The sequence below is a fragment of the Carettochelys insculpta genome, chromosome 14, assembly GCF_033958435.1.
Source record: "Carettochelys insculpta isolate YL-2023 chromosome 14, ASM3395843v1, whole genome shotgun sequence".
NCBI lineage: Eukaryota > Metazoa > Chordata > Testudines > Carettochelyidae > Carettochelys > Carettochelys insculpta.
Genome location: NC_134150.1, coordinates 3,501,708 through 3,523,744, shown reverse-complemented (window position 1 = coordinate 3,523,744; position 22,037 = coordinate 3,501,708). Strand labels below are relative to the sequence as shown.

Genomic DNA, 22,037 nt, shown 5'->3' with positions numbered 1-22,037 from the left:
GGGATGGATGGTCACCCTTCCTATGGAACTTGTCTACTGTCAGAAAAGGAGACCGATGAAGTTAAGAATAGATCCCAGATCTCCTGACTCCCACTGCTGTGCTTTAGCCACTACACACCACAGCTGCAGCCACTCTATATTGAGAGAAAGTTTACCCCCTGCTATATTTGGGCTGGCTCAGACCAGCACTGTGCCAGATCAAGATGGATTGTGCCACAGCCTTAATCAGAATTTTGAGTACAGCTGTTCTGACACATCACTGCTTAAAAAGAAGTGATCAGACTGAATGGGCTGCTTTCTGGAGGTGCCCACAGTTCTGAGGCTACCAGCCAACCTCAGCATCAGGGAGCTTTGTCCATGCCTGCCATGGATCATCTCCTTAACTCCACTGGCCACAGGCTACACAAACCATCCCATCTAGGCCTATAGAGGCCCTGCCACCTCTCTATAGGTTAGCTGCAGGAACACTCCAACCTCTGAGAGACTCTCCAGAGAGCTTCCAGCCAATGACCGGTGGGCATCTGCAGTATCCACGGATTTGCCTCTCTAAGGAGACAGTACAGGCCGGCTTACCAGTTCCACTTCAGATTACTCCTCTGCTTGATGCAACACACTTAGATACAGTGAAAACAACTAAAAATTTATTGAACACAATGTAGAAATTCAAGTGACAGCAAGTACTAAAAACAAATGATTACATATAAAATAAAATAATACCACATCTTCTAATCTATACACTTCCGTGTGTAACAGAGTAATGCTCACACAAAATCCTTGGAGCATTTTACACCTAGGTTTGGCTATAATCACCCATTCATGAAAAAAGTCAAGCCAAGTTTTGTCTACTCGGTGAAAGTTCCAGGATGCTGGTTTGCACCCCATAGACATTTCGTAACTATTCACCATTCTTATACATAAACCAGAGAAAATATAAACCGTAATTCATAAAGGCCCTCTGCTAGTTGTTTTTGACTGTATACTCCTGTCTTGTAGATTTTGCAGTCTCAGTCAGCATTTGGCTGAGTCTCCAAGTTGGCATCCGTTGTGAGACACATAATACACCATGAACACACATGCCCATGGAAACAAGTCCAGAGATACCCTCTACCTAAAAAGAACCTCTCCACTGCATGATATTTCCTGGTTACCACCCTTAAAGCTTTAAGGGCACATTATCCTGTATGGATAAGTAATGCCTTAAATATTAGCCCTAGAAACATTTTGAAATGGATAGAAAGACCCTCAATACAAACTTTATATGCCACCCCTTTGGCGTACTAATATGCCTATATCTGACCTAGGAGATCCCCATACAACCTTTTGTGATCTCTGCAAGTTGGCAACAAGAAGCCCCTGGGTCATACTCCATTCCTCAAATTCACACAGTAGGTTCAGTCGCTAACTCATCTGCAGGCATCAGCTCATAATCACTCTTGCCAATAGTGGTGGGATTTTCCAATGAACTACAGCACAAGCCTCATTGATTTGCAGTAAGATTTGTGCTCCAAACTCACTTTGGTACTTTCAAAAATCTTACCCTGAATGTCTTCACAGCAAACAATATGCTAAAAGGTCTGGTGCCACTTTTTGCTTTACCTTTTCCTGGTTTCTATTTTTTGATCTTGCATGACCTTTCCGATATGGAGACTAATTTCCAATACAGAAATCAGAATGACAAGACTTAATGCTTACAGTCTGTTGGGCCATTGATACCTTGTCACTGACAACCAGAAATAACCCACGCCCAGAGGACAGACTGAAACGTTGACAAGAGAACAGAGCAACTGGCTCAGAAGCTGCAATACAAGTAAAAAAAGAGAAAAGAACTGGAATGGGTGATTTTGCATGTTGGTTGAAAAGCTATTTATATTTAACTGGTGCTCATGCACCAGTGGTTGCCTCTGCTATAAAGAAAAGCACCCGAGAATCAATTTTAAAAAGGTTAAAGAGACTCTAAGCTCAAATGTAGGCTAGGGAGGGAGTTTTCAACTCATTGGTTCTGGTAGGGCTTTGCTGCCAGTATTCCAGTGTAACTTTGTTCATCAAACACCAAGAATTGTTTCTTTTTCACTAGTATGCAAATCCAAACTCTTCTCACTTTAGTTCACTCCTGTGTGATTATGAACTACAGTTTATGTTTATCAAATTACATAGTAAGTCTAGCCAGATACCTTAAAAAACAGCACATTGGCATCTGATCTCTGAAACAGCCATGAAATATTTCTGAATAGAATTAAGGCATACAAGATACGAAGAAAATCAATAGAGCATTAGATCTAATAATCACAAGCTTCAATTTCAGAGGACACTGTCAGGTTAACTATCAGGTTCTTTTAAAAAGTCCTATTGGGAGGTTACTAATAACACCTGAAAGTACCAAAAAAAGAGCAACATTTATGTGAAAATTTTGTATTTACTATCGTTATAAGTAAATCCAAGATTACAGAACAGGTTAGAGAAAAAAAACCCTATTTTCAAGTTTGTAAGTTTATTTACTTTGTGCACTTGACAGCCTTTTTGGAGAGTTGTTTCAATGTCTTTATTGTTTGAGAGAAAACATTTTTTCAAAACATAAGGTTGTGTAGCCACAAAAATTGGTAAGGGGACTTAGAGAGCTTGTGTTGTTTGAGAAAGAGACTAGATCTCAAGTCAGTACTGTCTCCTTTAAAACTAAGTTTTTAAAACCTAAATTAGTTTTAATCACATGGCCGATTGGTTTCTGTATTCATTTCACTCACCCTGGGCAACAAAAACAGACTGTGTCTGTTTTGTTCTTATTTTGGAGCACCTGCATTCTAATGATTAGAGCATGGAGTTGGAGTTGGAGTCAGAACACAGATTGTATTCCTGGCTCTGCCATCTTGTTATCTGACCTTTGGAGTCAGTCTCAGCCTCTGGAAAATGGGGATAATACTTTTCAAAATCTCACTGCAAGGGACAGAACTAGTTGCTTGTTGGATCTCCCTGGTTAAACACCCTTGGGACCTGACTGGTCCTGAAAAAGGGAGTTTTCTGGACTGGGGAGATCCATACCATGCCCTCTGCTGATGGCCTTGGGGCACTGCAGGGGGACTGCCAGCCCCAAACCTGGCTCGCCTCCTGGCCACTAGCCCTGGATCCTGGCGTCTAACCTTGCTGTTGGCCCTGTCCACCAGGCTCTGCTCCCATCCCTGGCTGGCTTCCTGGGCATCAGCCCCCCTGCTGCCAGCCCAGCTCCGCTCCCAACCACCAGCCCTGCCAGGCACTTGCCCTGGTTCCACTACCAACCCCTCTGCAGCCAGATTCCTGGGAAGCCCCTGTTCCCAACCACCTGGGTTCTCTGGTCCAATAACATCTGTGGTCCTACTGTCAAACCACAGAGTTGCAGACCAGCGAGGTACAACCAACAGTTAATATTTGGAAAGTTCTTTGAACATAAACACTATAAAAATACTGTATTATCAGCAATTTCCTTTTCTAATTCCTAAGTATTATCAAAATGCTTCAATGTGTGGGCTGCACATGCTGCAAGAGAATGCTTACATTCAAAACATCAAATCCCTTTCCCTGTAATTGGGGCGGGAGGAGAGAACAAACTCCAAAATTAAATATAAAAATGCGGTAAAATTTGTCACTGGTTACATAAACATACATATCTCAAAGGCTAGCACCTTCTATCGACCTAGTCATGTTCATGTGACATGTTGCAAATACTAGGGTTTGCCTCAGTAGAGCAAGGAGTCAGATGGGCGATGTTTCTATGCCCACAGAAGCATATGAACACATCACTATGCTTGGGAGCTGTGTAAAGAATAGTGAATTCTGGCAATGAGACTTCACTAACTATGACTAAGGGTTCTGAGAGGCTGTTGTTCTCCTGCTCCTTGACAGCGTCTCAGCAGCAAGACAATTTCAGAGGTTCACACACAGTAAGTTCTTCTCCAGAGAGTAATGCTCATTTATAAAGCACAGAAGTCCCCAAATGCTAAAAGTTACTTTGCTATAAAAATATTGGGATTTAATCCCAATGCAAATGTGTTCATATCACAAAAACCACCATTCAATGGACTCTGCATTCCCACCTCAGCCAGAGGTAGGCTGATTATGGGGCATAGCAGCAGAGATGGGGAGTCAGAGAGCATAAAACTTGCAGCACCATTTTAACTGTAGTGAGGACACACAGAAGACCGTTCTACTGGGGTACCGAGGACAAGCATTAAAAATCACATTTAAAATTGAAGCAGCAAAAGGATCAGCTGACAGATGAGTGCTTTGAGCAAAGGTGCTTGTATTGATGCATTAAGGCACAACAAGAGAGAAGAGGATAACAATGCAATGCGTACCACTCCTTCTCCCTCATGTTATTGGGATGTCTTCCAGAATCATAAAGTTCAAACCAGCTCTTCCCATGTAAGCACCCAGGGATATGTGTGGGGAAGGTGGGATTCAAGGAGGGGGTGAAATAGAAGGAACTACATTTTCAAAACCTCTATTTACAATTGCAGATCTGTTTAGATGATAAAAAATAATAAATAGTAAATTATCTTCTTTCAGAAGAGGGACTTTTATATCCATTTAGCCACGAAGCCTAAAATACGTAGGAAAAGTAGATGCATGCTATAAAACAATTTTGTGGTGTATTCCTGTTATATTTCTCTAAAATGTGCTTTGTTCTAATCTGGAAACACTATTAGAAGATGATCAGTTAAACTAGGAGGAAAGTCTGTCCCTTTCCAAGGTTGGTCTCTACTTCAGTGGCCCATTAGCGATGCATGCCCTTCGTGCTTTCAGCCATCCATGTCTGTGAATTTTCTCTTCCTATAATTCTGGACCAGGCTGGAAGCTGTGATCTGAGAAGCCTGCCCTTTCTCCCAGCACTGAAAGTCATTCAGCCCTTTCTGGCCAGCTCGAAATAATGCTCGCTCCAACTCATCCAGTCGTGCCACCAGTGCAGAGGTATCTTCATTGTAGGCATTCTGGGAGGAGTCCATGATGCGACGAAAACGGCCAATAAATGTCTAAGGGAGAAAAGCAGAATTACCAGTGGCTGAGGGAGATTCTTCTTGAACTTAAGTGCTAGAAGCCTTTGCTTATGGAGCCCAATGATTCACAGTTCTAGTCTCTATACTGTCTGTACATAGACAGATTTGTTCTGGGTTAGCTCCTGACTGCTGGTAATAAGCCTGACGTACTCAAAGATGAGCTTTTCGTGATGGGTGAACATACAAAATACTTGCTGGAAAGTACATATACCATTGCCTTCTACGAGGTGGAATTAGATTTGGTCAAGAAGGACTTTTGCGTTCCAGTGACTGGCCCAGAGAAGCTACTGAAACATAATACAAGTACAATTCCATCTCTGTTCAAAGTGGAAGATGCCATTGGTTTTGGGGCAAGGGCCTGTCCAGCTGCAGACCATGAAACTGTGGATATGTTGGTTTTTTTTCTTCCACAATGCTGTTTAATGTCTTTCTTTGAGCCAGATTGAGCCAGAATTTGACTTCCGTTTTTAAGGGCATATTACTATTCCTGATTGGAGACAGAGGGAGGTTTGGTAAATACAAAGTACTTGGAGGGAGGGTAGCTCAGTGGTTTGGTGATAGGTCCTGCTGTGAGTGAATGGGACTTGATCACCTCTCAAGGTCACTTCCAGCTCTATGAGAGAGATAGCTGGGATGCTGCTCAAACAGGTCATATTCAGTATAACTCAAACAATACACAAATAACACATTTAAAATGCTAAACGATGACAGCGATCACTTATTGCTGAATATGATCATCTTCCATGGGAATCGTGGATCCACAGGTGGCTGATAAGGCCTATTACAATGAGTACAGGTGTTTCCAAGTACGGCATGCAGCTGCCGACCATGACTAAAAGCCAGTCTCTCCTTCCTGCTGTGCCTCTTGTCTTCCCGAGCTTGTCAGTGGGCAAAACACTAGTTTAACAAAGCCAGATAAACAAAGTAGTCATCTTATATTTTTTCTACCACTAGGGTACAAAAAAAAAAAAAGGATAAACCCTGATTATCTTTGGCAGTTGGGTTTAGGTTTACTTGGGAAGCCACGCTTTTAGGAGCAACAGTCTTTTAAAATACGATGGTTTTATTTATGTATAATATCTGGATCTATTTGACATCCAAACTCAGATTTGAGTGCTCTACAAGCATCAAATAGATACTTTCAAACACTCAATAAGGTCTCTGTACTTCAGTCATATTTCATACGTACCTCCTTGAACATTATTTATGGCATGATACACAAAACACAACTCTTCTCATTAGCAGAGAAGAGGAACACTACAGTGGTCACTGCAGTCACAAAGGAGTTAAAGAACTCTTCTGGGCACAGTTAGCCCTGGGCATCTGCTAGGCCTGTCAAGATCAGAGATGGTAGCTCCACACAAGGATGAATCCTTGCTCAATGCACTGTGGCATCCAGAGGAAAGCACAGCTAGAGCACCTTAGGCTCACAGAGTAAGGGTAATTTATGAGCTGCTGCTGCTGCTGGACCCTTGGAAAAGTGAAGAGATCATGTTCACTTTGTTTTCTTTCTATTACAGCCCTGGGCATTCAACCTGGGCCTCTCAGATACACAAAAGAACCCAGACCTCCCACCCTTTCCACAGGGGCTGTCTAACTTTTACTCTGCAGAGAACGGGCAAGGCTGTATTGTGGGATTACTTTATTTGCCATCTTTGTTTTGGATACTGTTATACCAAGAAACAAATTGGTACACCGTGGAGCAGCATCCCTAATATGTACAACTGGAGGACTACATGCTGCACTCTGAAGCAGTGATACAATGATGTGCATAGCCTTAAAAGGACATCTGCAACTAAAAATGCACCTCTGAGGCAGAGGGGATGCCATCTATGATAGACTCTTCACATTTTCTGTTAATTAAGAATTAATGTATCAAAGTGGTTCCTCTTCCAGGTGGTATATTGCATACACAAAACTCACACGATCAAATTCAGCTCCTGCATTCCTACACATGAATACCACTGATTTCACTGGGATCTTTACAGGCACACCTGAGGCCAGAGGGCCTGATCTTGAAGTCCTTATTTAAACTAAAATCAGGCTGTTTACAACAGAAGGTTTGCCTGAGTACAGCAACGAAAAAGGAAACAAAGGTACCAAAGGAACTAATGGTTCAAATACTTGCCTGCAGTATAGTCTGAGCTATTTCTGGATTCTCTGGATTGTCGAAATTCAAGAGCTGGGATCCAAAGCCATAATAGTATGGCCCCATTTTATGAAGGTCAACCACATTAGCATCAGCACTGAACACTGTCCGCCAGCCTTCCTTGTAAATCTTTGGCAGTTCCACTGAAAGTATCCTCCGTTTGTTGTCATACAATCCTTTTGCTAGCCACAAGGGTATTTCCACCTTTGAGCCCTGAATGCACACAACAGAATCCCATCAACCCAAAATATATAGGTAAATAAACTCTGACCAGGAGACAAACATATATATTACTCAGATGAATACTGAGACTCCCAAGACAGTGATTTTATTTCAATATGTAGTAGTGAAAAACTAACATAAATCAAGTTTATTTTTAAATAAAAATTGGGTGTCATTGGCCATGTCTGTGAACACCAATATTTTGTTGGAATGGGTGACATACTACAGCGCAAAGATATTTACAGGTAGAATCCCTGATCTTGCAGATACTTTCAGATATGTACAACTTGGCTTATATATGGTTCCCTCACAAGGGCTACTCCAGGATATAATTTTACTCATACAGTAGAACCTCCTGGTTATGAATAGCAGGAGTACAAACTGACAAATCAAACACACATCTCATTTTGAACAGGGGTCAGGCAAATGGGCAGCAGAGGGGAAAAAGGCAAATACATTATAGTACTGTCTTAAATATAAGCTATTAAAAATTAAAGGAAAAGTTTAAAAAGTTCATCATATTAAAGGAAACAGTGTCTGTACTTGTTTCGTTTGCATTACGACCATTAAAAGCAGTATTTTTCTTTTGCATAATAAAATGTGAAAACTGTATTAAAGTTCACTTGTAAACTTTTGAAAGAATCCCAACATTTCTTCCAGAACTACAAACGTCTGAATTAGAACCTCTGCTCCTGAGCTGTTTCATAACTTTGAAATTCTATTCTATATACAATGCCCCCCCACCAGTAGTCCTGTAGCACCCGAAAGACAAAATGTTATTTGTGAGGCAATGAGCTTTTGTGGGTGGGTGAGACCCACATCTAGAATCTGTGGAAGTGGATCTCCATCAGATTCTGGATGTGGGTCTTACTCACCCACAAAAGCTCATTACCTCATATATATATAATCTTTAAAGCGCTACAAGACTATTTGTTGGTGGGTTTTTTTTTGTGAAGGGACAGACTAACAAAGCTGCCCCTCTGAGACTATGATTAATTACAAGGCAGGATCCCTAGCCAATAACCACAATTTAAAGAAGCAACGAACCAACAGTAACTACAAGCTCTACCAAATGACTCCCCTCACTTGAATATTTAGTAGGCAGAGCATTTCCAGACCCTTTAAAAAAACCCTAGCCACAGTAATTGTTAGTAAATGAATTCCACAGGCTGATTTCACCCCTATTTAGCTGATTCTTCAGTTTTCCCTCAACAATTCTCCAGCTCTGAAGTGGGTCTTTCCCATGAAAGCTCCTCACCTACAGTCTATTGTTACTTCCAGCAACATTATATATGTTATTATGTGCCAACAATGCCGATGCTAGGCACATTGGACAGACTGAGCAAAACCTTCGCCAAAGAATAAACGGACACAAAGACATCAAGAAACTCAATACGCATAAATCGGTCAGTAAACACTTCAATGGAGTGGCCCATTCTGTTAAAGGCCTAAGAATGTGTGTCCTGGAACACAAAGAACTTAACAACAGATTAGAAGGAGATTTGTGAGTTAGAGAACTGCAAGAAATCCTGTGGCACCTTATAGACCCACAGATATGGTGCCACAGGACTTCTTGTTGTTCTCGAAGATACAGACTAACACGACTACCTCTCTGACACTTGTGAGTCAGAGCACATATTCAAATTCAACCCATTAACTCGTGCTATGAACAGACACATCAACTACCTCACCCATTACAAGGACGGCTTCCCTTCCTTTGATGCTCATAATTATCTCACACAACAGAGTGAACATCCCCCCACCTCTCCCCCCCCTTCCTTCAATCCTATTTGATTTGTCAGTTTTTATTGCAATTTTTTGTTCGGTCCTCTGCACTTATAAACGTCAGTCTGGACTGGCAACGAGACTGATCTGAAGAAGTGGGTCTGTCCCATGAAAGCTCGTCACCGAATAAGTCCTTTTGTTGGTCCTTAAAGTGCGACACTCCCGCTGCCTTGTTTTCTTTCAGTCTATTGTTAGCCTTTAAGGCGCTACAGGCCTGCTTGCTTTGTTTGCCACAGGCTGAGGCAGCTAAATAAGTAGCCGCCGGCAGCCCGGCCTCCCGCGGCACCCGTTACTGACACAAACGTGCGCAGAGCCTAGGATCCTTTACGGCGCCCAGGGCCACAACGGGCGACGACCCCGCTTCAGGGAACTCAGGTCGGCCTTAGCAGTACGTGACGGAGTCAGTCACACGGAGGGGACTACGCTTCCCAGAATGCACCGCTCCACCCGGCCGCTCACCCCTCGGAGACCCCGGGTCTCATCTCGCCCTCACCCCGAGCGTCACGTGGCCACGCGCGGTGCTGCCGGGAAGTGTAGTCCCTGCGCCCTGAGGCGGCGCGTTACCTCCGGGATGCCGTCGCTCCGGCCGGCCTCCGCGCCCTTGCCCAGCACGGCAGCCAGGCGGGGCAGGGCGGCCTCCACACGGCCCGGTAGCTTCTCCTGGGACATCAGGATGTCTCCCAGCGAAAAGAAGTTCTCCTCGGGCCCCAGCCCGGGCTCCACAGGGAAATAGGCCTCGGACATGGCAGAGCGGCAGCGACGGCCTAAATTCCCGCGCTCTGCCGTTGCCAGGCAGGAGTAGCTGCTAGGCCAGGGAGCGACAATGCGCATGCGTCCCTTTCTCCCCGCGTCGGAAGCCGGCAGCCACGCCAGGCGAGAGCAATCGAGGGGGACGCGCATGCGCGCTTCTTGCCGGCCGTCGCGCAGCCGATGGGTGTCCGTGTAGAGGGGAGCGGGGAGGCCAGCGGTGCTGCTCCCCGGTCGTGCTGTGGGTGGGAGGCGCGCGGGGCGGGAGTGGGGGGGGGGGGTTTCCTGGCCACCTCGCCCCCCGCCGGGGGTGCCGCGACCCCGCCCTACCTGATGGATTGTTGGGAGCGCGCGGGCGGGGCGGGGAGGGGGGCGCGTGCTGCCTCATGACTCCGGCCGGTAACCGACAGCGCGGCGTCGGAGCGCGGCCTCGGGGGCCAGCGGGAGGCGGAGCATGTGAGGGTGAGGGGAGGCCCCCTGCGGCCGGGGGGGGGGGCTGGGAGGGGGAGCTGACCTCGGATGGGCCTGAGGGGGGCGCCCCAATATTCAGAGATGTTCTTGGGGAGACCCCCAGTGCGCTGCGTGCGTCCCCAGTACTCAGTGATGCTCTCTGGGGGACCCCAGTACGCAGTGTTGTTCCTGGGGACCCTCCGCCCCAACGTTCAGTGACAAAAACAGAAAACAGGCCCAGTGCTGGCAGTTTGCCCCCATGGTCACTAGCTCTGCCCCTGCATTGCACCCAGCTCCGCCCCAGGGGTGCGTACCAGCCCCTGGCTCCTAGTGATGCCCTCCTCCCCTTTTTCCCAGTGCAGAGGGGCAGTTTGCATTCGGGTTGATGGGACAGGTTGAGTCTCTATGGAATACCCTCTGGAGACAGCGCTATGCCTTTCAGTGACTTAATAACATTACACTGGTGGGAGATAGCGTAGGTAACCTCCAACAGCCCTGCATACAGGACCGCCCTGGAGGAATTAGGACGATTGTATCAAAGCCTAGCCTCTTGGCAGTCTGTCTCACTCCACTGCAAAACAAAAAAGCAGTCCAGTATAGCACTTTAAAGACTAACAAAATAATTTATTAGGTGATGAGCTTTCGTGGGACAGACCCACTTCTTCAGACCATAGCCATACCAGAACAGACTCAATATGTAAGGCACGGAGAACCAAAAATAGTAATCAAGGTTGACAAATCAGAAAAAAGGTGAGCAAATCAGAGAGTAGAGGGGCTGGGGTGGGAGTCAAGTTTTGAGAAAGGACTTTAGAATTACATGTTGCACCAAAGGGTTCATCGTGCCATATAGATTCATAGGAAGACCATCTGTGCCTCTCAGAATTTACAACTCATTTAGATTTGAACAATCTAGGGAGAAATTCTAAAGGCTGAATTCTCATTGATTTTAATGGGGGTCAAAAGTCACCCTAGTGAATTTCAATTAACACTAAAAACAAATCATTCAGAAGCTTATCAGCAGGTTGTCATGAGAACATATCTGCATTCCATAAACTGTACTGTCTTTTCATCTACTCCCAGATGCAAATCAAAGCATTTTTATTTGATGCAAAACTCTCTGACCTAGAATATGAAAGGTATTGAGACACACACTTCACTCTTATGGAACTGAGGCACTTAACTGTCTTTGAGTATCTCAATTAACCTTCAGCACATTGTCATAAGCTAATCTTTTCAACTAAGCCATTGCCAACTGGATCTAACATATGCACCGGGACAGGTTCACACTGATGCAACTCAAGGAGTGAGATGCTGACAGCAGAAAGTCAGCCTGGAACAGGGTCAGTGGTACAAACCATCCTGGAGTCTTGTTGACTGAGTTTAAGGCTAGCCTTCCTTCTCAGAACCTTGTGATGTCACAAGTGCCTGCATTTGAGGTTTGAATCTTCTTCAGTTCAGCCACTCCAACAGCATGGGGCACTGCAAACTGCACCCCCTTTGTGCCTAAAGGGGTGAATCGGGCCTCATCCACAAACTGTATAAAGAATGCAGTAAGTAAGAATTGAGTCTGTATGTCATTAGGTTTTAACTCTTTTTGTTTTGGTAGTGGGAACATGGGTCATCCTGCTTACTAAGGGACAATGTGAAAATCCAGGCAAATTAATATCCATGCTAAGCAGATTTAAGTAGATCTAAATGATCTCATAATGCCAAAGCTTTAATTATTAAATTGTTTCCATGCTGAGGCAGAATACGGGATTTGATTTCAAATACCACATTCACTTCAGTGCTATAATTCAAAAGACCAGAGATAATACTTGTAGCTTAAATTCCAACACTTTGGTTCAAATTTTGATCTTGGGTACATAAGTATAACTACAGAGTAACTATATTGATTTCACTGGAGTTACTCCTGACTTACATTGATTTAACTGAGAGCAAAATTTTATTTCTTTTGTCATTGTAATGTTTAGAAATTTTAAAAGGTTTTAAATATTGTTTGGGAATTCATTTTTTTTCTTTGCTTATTTAAACCTTGTTTGCCCTGCCTTTAACTGTGCATATTGAGAAATAAAACAACAAAACACCTGTAGTGTTACTATATTTTATATTATTGGTAAAGATTTTATTTTCCTTGTATCAGGGATTATAGCTTTGTTTATCAGTCTGAGCTCCCACAGATTTAAGTGGGTTTCAAAGAACTATGAGCATCTGTACACCCATGGGAAATGGCGATTTGGGTTGTTCCCAGTTTTAGATGACTTAAGCGGAATGATATTTTTGATATTCACTATTTCCCTGTCAATCAAAGACAAACAGGCAAATGGACCAGGAATGGATCAAAGCTATGGGTGGGATTTAGAAAAATGCTAAGCAGATTTCAGTAGGAGTCAGGGGCTAATTCTCTTGAACATTCTTGAAAATTACATCCTTTTTTATTGCGGTCAGCATTAAAGTTGAAGGATGATACCTAGACAAAAACAGGCTAGTCTGAAAAAAGCCTGAATAGAACTATATAAGGAATATTGTAATCATAAGACTTCTTTCAGCATGTTTTAATGAGTATAGGATCATGATGATTTAGCTATGAATTGCAAAATTTCTCCCTAGTAGTTTTAAAATTAACATCCACAGATTCATTGTAAAAGACTTGGCTTTAAGTTAGGTCCATATTTGGACCACCTTTGAATTTGTCTCAGAACCACACTTACAACTGTGAATACACCCATAGTTTTAGAATAAATCTGGTTTGAATCCACTGAATCTTATTTGCCCCCAAATAAGTTCATGTACTTGTGGGATCAGATTTGTAAAATTTGGAGAGTGTTTTAAGTGTGTGAGGCCAACACACCCAGGTCATCAGAATGAGAGAATGAATCTGTCACCTTGGGGCTAAAGCCTTGCACTCTGTCATATGAACTAAAAGCCACTTTCCTCTCAGCCAAGGCTTTAAAGCAGAGACTTCACTCTCCCTGGTCAGTGGTCTCAGTGCCTCTGGGGTTACACATGGGTGTAGCTTCTCTTTGTTTCCTGTGAAAAACAGTAATGGAAATGTATAGAGAAGTGGAATCAGAAAAAGAAGGTGTGGTAATTTACCATGAAAAGTTGTTTTATATTCTTTTGTGGGGCAAAATCAGTCACTGCACTTGACAACCAAAAATTTACATGTAAATCTTTCAAGATTTTCAATCTGTAGTTCCTTTAAAATCATATATATTAAAAAAGAGAAAGAATAAAGGAAAAGATTTTGCAGTTTATGACTAACTCACCAGCCAATATTGGTTTATTCAATACTTTTACATTCTTATGATCACAGTGTTCTCCATGCAGCCTTCTGCTCGAGCTGGTTTCAGACTGGCCTGATATTGTTTTGACTGCTCATTTCCATACTGATATTTTGATCAAGATCAAGCTTGCTAAAACAGCCAAATTTTCAACAGTTTGTTAAATCTTCTATTATCTCTTTTGTTCAAGGAACATGGCATCGTAACTTTTTTTTTTTTTTTTTAAAATACAAAATGTTGGGCTAAGCTACCACGGTAATAGGAGTTATACAAAAACATAAGTAGATAAAAAGTAACAGTAGGTTTTTGTGAACTCCAGTATACTGAAGTTGTGAAAATCCAAATTAAATTGATTTAAGTCAAGTCTCAGAGGGGCAGTCATGTTAGCCTATACCGGCAAAATCAACAAACAGTTCTGTGGCACATTACAGATTAACAGATTTATATGGGCATAAGCTTTTGTAGGTAAAAACTCTTCATTTTTAATGTGCCACAGGACTCCTCATTGTTTTTGCTTGCTAGGATAGTTATCTGAGTAGAAAGAACACACACAGATCAAAAGTGCAGATGTTCCTTTCACATGTGTGTACAAATAGAACACCCATATTTTGCCACTTTTCGAAAGTCTTTTTTCCCCATTAATGAGATACGTGAAATCTTTGGATCAGTGGAATGCACAACTGCAGGGCAAAAACCAACACCAGAAAAAAGATTCACATAAAAATGACAAGGTCTTTTTCCTGGAATTCCAAGCCTTCATCCACTGGGAAGAAAACAGTGTATTTCAGGTAGAAGTCTTAAGCACTGCCCTTGTTTTGTGATGTGAGAGAAACTTCGGGATAATTTTATTTCCGTTCTTGCATATTATCCAGTGGAGTGGTGTAACAGTTTTCAAGAGACCTTTCTAAAGGACATTTGTGGTGAAGAGTTTAATTTACAAGACTGGACTAAAAAAGATATTCCATTCTAACCAAGTAATAGGAACAAAATCATTGTGATTAAAATGGATTTTTGCAGAGATTGTGAGAAGAGGGTATTGTACAAATAGAGTAATCTTTTTCTAGGGTTTGGGATCAAAATGTCTGGAAGGAGAAAAAAGAAAATTAATATTTCCATCAATCCTGAGATGCCTCAGCCTGAAGTGAGACAAGACGACCCAGAAAAACTGAGGTACAGAGCAAGCAGAAGGATAAAGTAATCAGATAATTTCAAGGAGCACTCTTATTACAGGGCTACACTGAGGCCATGTGTACATTGTATGTGCTATACCTGGCACAGCTACTGTGCTACAGTGCCTTACTGTAGACCCTTCCTACTGTGATAGAAGGGGTATTTTATTGCTTTGGGTAACTGACCGTTCCCAGTGGCACTAGCTAGGACAAAGGAAGCATTCTTCTGTCATCCAAGCCACATGCACTGTGTGGTTTAGGATGACATAGTGATGGTGCTCGTCAATGTGAATTTTCCATTCCCCGTGCACCATAGTATGTAAACCTAATTGTTAAGAGTAGACAAGGCCTGAGAATTGTATCTCTGAATGTGTTGTAAGAAGCGTTGGAATTCAGCTGCCAGATCATGTGCCTCTTTTTATATAGTTTGCCCTTCCATGATAAGACACCTTACTGGGAGTAGCTTACTGTGTGAGTTTTGAATGAGTTCCAGCATTCAAAAATGTGTATAATCGCCCTTGAACAGCAAACCAGATTATTATTGGCCTTGTTGAAAGAAAGGGAATGGTCTTTTGTATAAGTGCTTGTGTACTGTGGAATTATAATTCCATATTTACATGAGCATTAGCAGTGCTTTTGTGCTGGCACTTGCTGGTAACTGAGTAGTGGCACTTTGGGAGCCCCAGCTGTGGGATCTCCAGCTGGGTGACAGGGGAACCCCACCAGCCCCGTGGCTGGGAACCATCTGGGGCATGCAGCCCCACTGGCAGCCCCAGCCCTGGGAACCCCAGCTGGAGGGGACCGGGGTCCCCAGGAGCTGGAGTGCAGAGCCCCAGCGACAGCCCCAGCCCCAGCTGGGGGAGGGAGTGAGGAGCTGAGTATCTGCTCCTCTTTTTTTTTTTTTTTTTTTTACAAAAAACCCCCGCTGAGCATTAGTATAAATTGGGGGTGATCCTGTTGAAGTCACATGGAGTTACAATGGCATACAATGGTTTGAGAGGAGGATCAGACCCATTAAAGATATGAATTAATTAAAAATACACTGACCTAAGATGGAAGAGGGCAAAGAGTGGAGTAGAATGGGGAAAGAAGATGATGGGAAGATAGGAAGCAAAAATTAGGCCAAGTTGAAATACAAAAGCAAAAGGAGCAGGAAATCAGGCTAGGGCACAGAAAACAGACATGGTGAATGTCCATCTTCTCACAAGGGGTAATGGTTGAGACCTGACTCCCACCCCTCCCCCCAAAGAGGAGAGTGAAGTATTGCACCTGTAAATATTGGTGGTTAGGGGGCAAATGGAATAATCTGATCTTATGTCAGTGAAACTGAGGTAAAGCAGGCGGTAGCCCTTTTGTCTTTGTATTAATCTGGAGCCCCAAAATCTGGAGCCCCAAATCTCCAGCCTAGTGTTTCACCCTGTGTCATAATGCAAGGAATAGAGGTAATTGTGTGCGTAGGTAATGTTCCTGTCTGTTGGGGATATGCACAGATTTGAAGATGAGGCCCTTAGTGTTTGTCATGTGTGCTTTGATGTTAAGTTACTGTCGTTATCCTTCACCTGAAACTATCCCAAACATTAATTAAGCCCATTTCTTTACTGTGACATTTTTGATAGGAAGAGTTTGGGTTTTTTATTCAGCCAATTGGGCTGATGATGGGGTATCGTACTTACAGTGACCAGACAGACTTTTCAACTCCTACATTGAGTAGGACTGACAGTATTTGTGGAAATAGTTCTATGGCTTCAGTGGCGTTACTTGTGGGAATGAATCCTGCTCCATACAAATGAATATTAGAGAATCTGTGCCTTCTTGTGCAACTTATTTGCTAATTCATTTCTTGTAGAAAAAAATTAAAGCAAGGCTAGGAATTTCCAGTTACTGATGGAGCCTGGGTGAGAATAACAGCCTTTCTGTGGCTTCTAGACCCTTGGAAGGTACATTAATAATAATTAGGTCTTGTCAACCCATAGATCCTCAAGTACTTTTCCCTGTCAAAGGAGGAACACATTTTACAGCTAGTGAAAATGAGGCACAGGAAGATAAGGTAACCTGCCCCAAGTCACTCAGCAATAAAGCAGAAAATAGAAACCAGGTTTTCTAAATCTTAGTATAGCATAGGGTGTTATAGGCCATACTGTAATCTTGTGACATTAATGCCTTCTACAGTTGGCGTATAAGATTAGGACTTGACTACACAGGTAATACATGTCAAGCAGCAGTATAAGGCCAAGTCTACTTGAGACCTTAAAGTTGATTGTAGGTACACAATTCCAGCTACAGCAACTGCATAGCTGGAATCGACTTATCTACAATTGATTTACCTGGCCGTCCTCACTGAGGGAGGTTGATGGGAGATTGAGAAGTACAGGGATTGTTCCCTGATAGTTTAATTTCACACATCCCCAGTAGGTGTGTGAAATTGAACCCCAGAAGATTGACCTGGTCAGGGTAGTGTAGATGTACTCTAAATCTGTCCTGCACTAGTTTGCCATACTCTTAAGTGTTCCTGGGAACCCTACTACTATATGCTAAAATCTCCCCAGTGCATTTTAATCTGTTTCTGTCTCAGCATAGCATACTGCATAATGGAGTTATTACTGGGATGTCAACAGGGGCTATAGAATGCTTAGCCTGTATGAGGCTAGAATAGAGTAGATTTACTCCCCAGCATTCCATAAATTAACTGTTTGTGTAGAAACTTTCAAAGTTTTGAAAGAAGTCTTACACACTGATAAGGAAAACTAAAGTGAGAGTGTGTTTATTTTTGAAATACTCCAGTTTCTATTGAAAACTAACTTTTCAGTAAAAATGAAAGCATTACAACAATTCTTTGATTTTTTTTTTCGTAGCTGCCATGCTTTGTGTGAATCCTTATTATCATATGGGAGTGGATTCAGTAATTTTCAAGGCATTTTTAACTGGTCTGTAGTCCTATTGGTAAGTGGAAAAATCAGCACGTAATTTAGAACAATAACTGATGGTTAATTAGTGTTTCTAACTTTAAACTCTTACAGGAAAATGCTGAATAGATTAAACCTTTTATGATTTACTTGGTAATACTTAACAAAAATGCTTGGTATTTCTTGTCTCAGGTCCTAAATTTAGGTACAGCAGTCACTTCTTTGTTGTACCAAGTCAGTAACTTTCCATTCTCTTCATATTTCTTTATGTGTAAAACTAACTCTTTGTAAAGACTTGCAGCTTAGAATTGTGGGGAAATGGTCTGCAAATGTGTTTTTCCTCCAGGGTTAAACAAGTCACTGATACAACATGAAACCCTGTCTAACGTGGGTCAACATATTTCTCTAGTAGATCCCAGTGAATCAGCGTGATTCCCCACAGTTTCAAGCCCCTGCAGTTATAAAATCATAGAAGTTTAGGGCTAGAAGAGGACCAGCCTAAAGTAATTGTTCCAGCCAGGAATTTGTCAAGCCTGGCCTTAAAAACCCGTAAGGACGAAGCTTTCACCACCTGCCTAGGTAAACCATTCCAATGTTTCACCTCCCTCCTAGTGAAATAATTTTTCCTGATATCCAACCTAGCCTCTCCCCACTGCAACTTGATACCATTGTTCTTTGTTCTGTCTTCTGCTATTACTGAGAACAGCTTGGCTCCACCCTCTTTGGAAATCCCCCCATCAGGGAGGTGAAGGCTGCTGTCAAGTCCTGCCTCACTTTTATCTTCCTCGGACTAAATAAGCCCAGTTCCCACAGCCTCTCCTGAATGGAATTTTGTGTGTGCAAGTCTGGTACAATGCCATGGAGAACCAGATTCAAAACATTTTGTTTAGTTTGTTTTAGAGAGAGGACCTCGCTTCTTCCTAGAATGGGGAAGCTCGTCTTGCTCAGTCAAGCAGTCAGTCATTTCCTCCTTTAGGGTTTAGCACCTAGCACCTTCCTACGTTAGAGGGTATGTCTGCACTAGAAAATTAAGTTGAATTTGTTAAGGTCAATTTTCTAGCACCCTGTTTTGTGAAGTCGAGGGTGCCCCTCGTGGCACATTTTTGTTCTGTCAAACACTGGGACAGAAACCCATAATGCAACAGGTCAGCAGGAACTGTAGGATAGGTATCCACAGTGCATTGCTGACAAGGTCAAAGCTGGCAACCATAATGAGGGGACAAAACTGGGATTTTATCAACAAAACTAGTGGAGCATCTACGCACAAAATGTGTTGTGTTGACAGAAATTGTCATTAAAAAAGCTGTGTAGATGCTCCATGTGGCCCTTTTGTCGGCAGAGCAGTTCAAAAGATTGATCTGCTTTTATGTGTAGACGTGATCTGTCAACGGAAGTTTTGTTGGAACATCTCTTCTGACAATAACTTCTGTAGGCAAATACTTCTAGTGCAGATGTAGCCCTGGAGAGCAGCAGAGCTGAAAGTGATGGCCAGGGTGGTTTACATTGGGGCACTGTGGGACAACTCCAGAAGGCCAGGAACATCAAATTTCACAATGCTTCGCCTCCGCTACCCTTAATTTGACCTTAAAAGCCCATAAAGTCAACGGAACAGACCCTAGAGTGTAGACTGATTCCTTAGAAATTTGACCTAAGTCACCTAAATTCAACCTAATATCCTTGTGTAGACCAAGCCAGAGTTTAACACCGTCCATCCCTGAAATTTGTTACCTTCCACAGCACACTTTGTTACTGGAACTTATTCTCTTCTCGTGCCAGATATGCACAGATATAACTCCATTGTGTGGAGTGACTCCTGACTTACATGGTAGGAGGGAAGAATATATGGTTTCTCCCATGAGATCCGTTGAATAGATTGTCGTTTTTAATCAGAATAAAACAAAGTTCATCAAGAAGTTTGACATTGAGATTGCTGATCAGTTTGAAAAATAATAGGCTATTTTACATAAATTTGATTATTCTGAATGGACCCATCAACTTCTAAGCTACTCTAGCCAATTCTAATCAAGCAAAACGAATGCATTTGTCATAAACTTTTTGGTTTATGCAAATGAAATTAGTTCTTACACACTATTTCCAGCCAATCTGAATGCTGATATTTTAAGTGTGTTTTTGCATAGCTCTCTAGTGAACTGTGTTTCTTTACCCTAGGTCCTCACTCATGTTCACATGAGCCTTGAGAATTTCATCAGGTAAGTATGTCACTAAATAAGTAAAGCACTGTTTCATAGTTCTGGGGGATTTTAATTTTTAGTTGTAGGGGAAGTGAGCATATAGTGATTGAAAAGTCCTTTTTTGATATATCATTTAACAGCAAGAAAAGAAGTAACTGCATCAAGTTTTCCTCGAAACACTATAACAGTGTCCCAGAGTTGTTCATGGGACTGGATGGGATAGTGGTCTAAGCTGCAGATTTAAAAGATTCTCTCTAGCCATGTAACAGCAACGAAGGGTCCTGTGGCACCTTATAGACTAACAGAAAAGTTTGGACCAGACTCCAAAGAGAAATTTCTGAGCTACAATTCATCTGCAAATTCGATGCCCTCAGCTCTGGCTTAAACAAAGACTGCGAATGGCTGGCTAAATACAAAAGCAGCTTCCCCTCCCTTGGTGTTCACACCGCCAGATCAACTGGTGGTAGTAAGCCTCACCCTTGCTGACTGAGCTAACCTTGTTATCCCCACCCTTGCTCTGGCTTATTTATACCTGGCCCTGCAGATTTCCAAGACCAGCATCTGATGAAGTGAGTCTGTGCTCACAAAAGCTCATGCTCAAAACTTTTCTGTTAGTCTGTAAGGTACCACAGGACCCTTCGTTGCTGTTACAGATCCAGACTAACACGGCTACCCCTCCAATACTCTCTAGCCATGGTTTCATATCCTAGCACAATTAATTCAGATCTTCATCCTTCAGTGCTTAACAAATCTGTTTACTCTGCCTGGACATTAACAATCCCATGGTAGGTTTTAGCTGAGTATGGGTTTGCCCTCGTGTCCTGGACCAAACTTCCCATGCATCCCCCAGTTATTGTGTACATCATTTGTCCACCCGACAGCAGACATCTACTGCCATCATTTCCGGAGCTGAGAATTTGGCCCATATAATATGATGACCATCAGAACCAGCTCAGCAAGGATATTTTGCAGTACTATAGCACCCTTATTTTATGAACTAAGTGGGAACTGAAAAGTTAATAAAATTGAAATGTTGAAATTACAGTAGTATGCTGCATATGTTAATGTATTAGTTGTTCAATGAGTGTCCTTCATGAATGGTAAAGAGTGTATATAGTATACATGATTTTTTTTTGAGAGATCTACCTTTCTTTGTGGCCTGCTCTCTGAGCCTTTTCAAACTGTATAGTCACTTGAACATTGGCCAAGGGGTTAAAGTCACAGTTGGTGGCAGAAAAATGGTTCCTACAACTCGTTGTTCATACAATCAGGCTTCTATTATATTTGGAAAAGCTATTAATCTAGGCAGTGGGGAACGTAAACAAGGTGAACTATCTAGAAAGGCCAACTGAAGAGGCATGAAGCAGCATATGTGCCCAGTCTCCACTTCTTTGGGATGCTCAGAATCTGTCACTACTTCCTAGCAAGTAGGCAGTGTTGTCCAGTTAGAGGTCAGGGCTGTAGTGCTAGGAAACGTGTGCTGATTCTGGGCACTTGCCACTTACAAGGCACCTGCACAACCCTAACTAAAATTTTACAACTGCTACCTCTTGTTGAACCCCTGGGTGACAGTAAACTGTAGCTTTTCAGCTGGAACGTGGAGAGAGTACAAGGGAGCTGGTTTCAGTCACTTGAACCAAAGACTGGCTCTATCGCAGTCTTCATTTTGAACAATTAATACAGGTCAGAGAGATTTGGGGATTCAAAGTAGGAGAAATGAGACAGGTGTTTTAATTTGACTCCTAGGCAGAAGTATAGTATCCATTGTTCTAAGAATATCAAACTATAGAGTTTCTCCACCACCTCACTGTTTTTCTCTGTCAGGTATGGACTGCTATTTGACCCAGTCAAGATCATCTCGGTTTTCCTGAAAGACCCGTATAAGTGGCCAGCAGTATATCTCATTGCTGGTAAGCTGACGGTGTGCAAAATATCATTTGCTGAATGCCAACAGTGTCACTTTTGGATTTGACTGCATCCCATGAAATATTTCTGTAAGATATATTTTCTTTGCACTTTTCTGGATCACATGCAGCATCCAGTTTTATCACACAAAACCAGATGTGGATTTTTGCCAGGGTTTAAATAGCCGGTAAAGCTTTTCTTCTTTTTTTT

At 42.5% G+C, this 22,037-nt stretch overlaps 2 protein-coding genes across 12 annotated transcripts in view; one reads left to right on the top strand and one right to left on the bottom strand.

Moving 5' to 3' along the window:
- Positions 1-636: 636 nt before the first annotated feature.
- Positions 637-10,155, bottom strand: GINS3 (GINS complex subunit 3). Its single transcript, XM_075008717.1, has 3 exons — positions 9,742-10,155; positions 7,150-7,383; positions 637-4,997 (listed from the first exon to the last, which is right to left on the bottom strand). Exons 1-3 carry the CDS (start codon positions 10,075-10,077, stop codon positions 4,767-4,769), a joined length of 801 nt encoding a protein of 266 aa, XP_074864818.1. The 5' UTR covers positions 10,078-10,155; the 3' UTR covers positions 637-4,766.
- The window catches only part of LOC142020639 (diacylglycerol O-acyltransferase 1-like), a 45,565-nt gene continuing 33,462 nt past the window's right edge, over positions 9,935-22,037 (top strand). The window contains exons 1-7 of one of the 11 annotated variants that reach the window (XM_075008693.1): positions 9,935-10,050; positions 11,006-11,124; positions 11,455-11,924; positions 14,723-14,828; positions 17,680-17,767; positions 19,900-19,940; positions 21,747-21,832. In XM_075008693.1, coding sequence (XP_074864794.1) covers positions 14,737-14,828; positions 17,680-17,767; positions 19,900-19,940; positions 21,747-21,832 — 307 coding nt within the window. In that variant the 5' untranslated portion in view covers positions 9,935-10,050; positions 11,006-11,124; positions 11,455-11,924; positions 14,723-14,736. Of the gene's footprint in view, positions 10,051-10,089; positions 10,166-10,306; positions 10,387-10,491; positions 11,125-11,164; positions 11,925-14,613; positions 14,633-14,722; positions 14,829-17,679; positions 17,768-19,899; positions 19,941-21,746; positions 21,833-22,037 lie in introns of those variants that run through there. The other 10 variants (XM_075008691.1, XM_075008697.1, XM_075008699.1 and 7 more) reach the window with 10 other exon arrangements.

What these genes read in the sequence shown, in the direction of transcription:
- GINS3 (XM_075008717.1), bottom strand. Translation starts at nt 10,077, where the DNA reads ATGCGCGTCCCCCTCGATTGCTCTCGCCTGGCGTGGCTGCCGGCTTCC. An exon ending in GGAGCGACGGCATCCCGGAG is followed by an intron (nt 7,384 to 9,741) that starts GTAACGCGCCGC and finishes GTGTGCATTCAG; the next exon opens with GGCTCAAAGGTGGAAATACC. An exon ending in TAGCTCAGACTATACTGCAG is followed by an intron (nt 4,998 to 7,149) that starts GCAAGTATTTGA and finishes TTTCTCCCTTAG; the next exon opens with ACATTTATTGGCCGTTTTCG.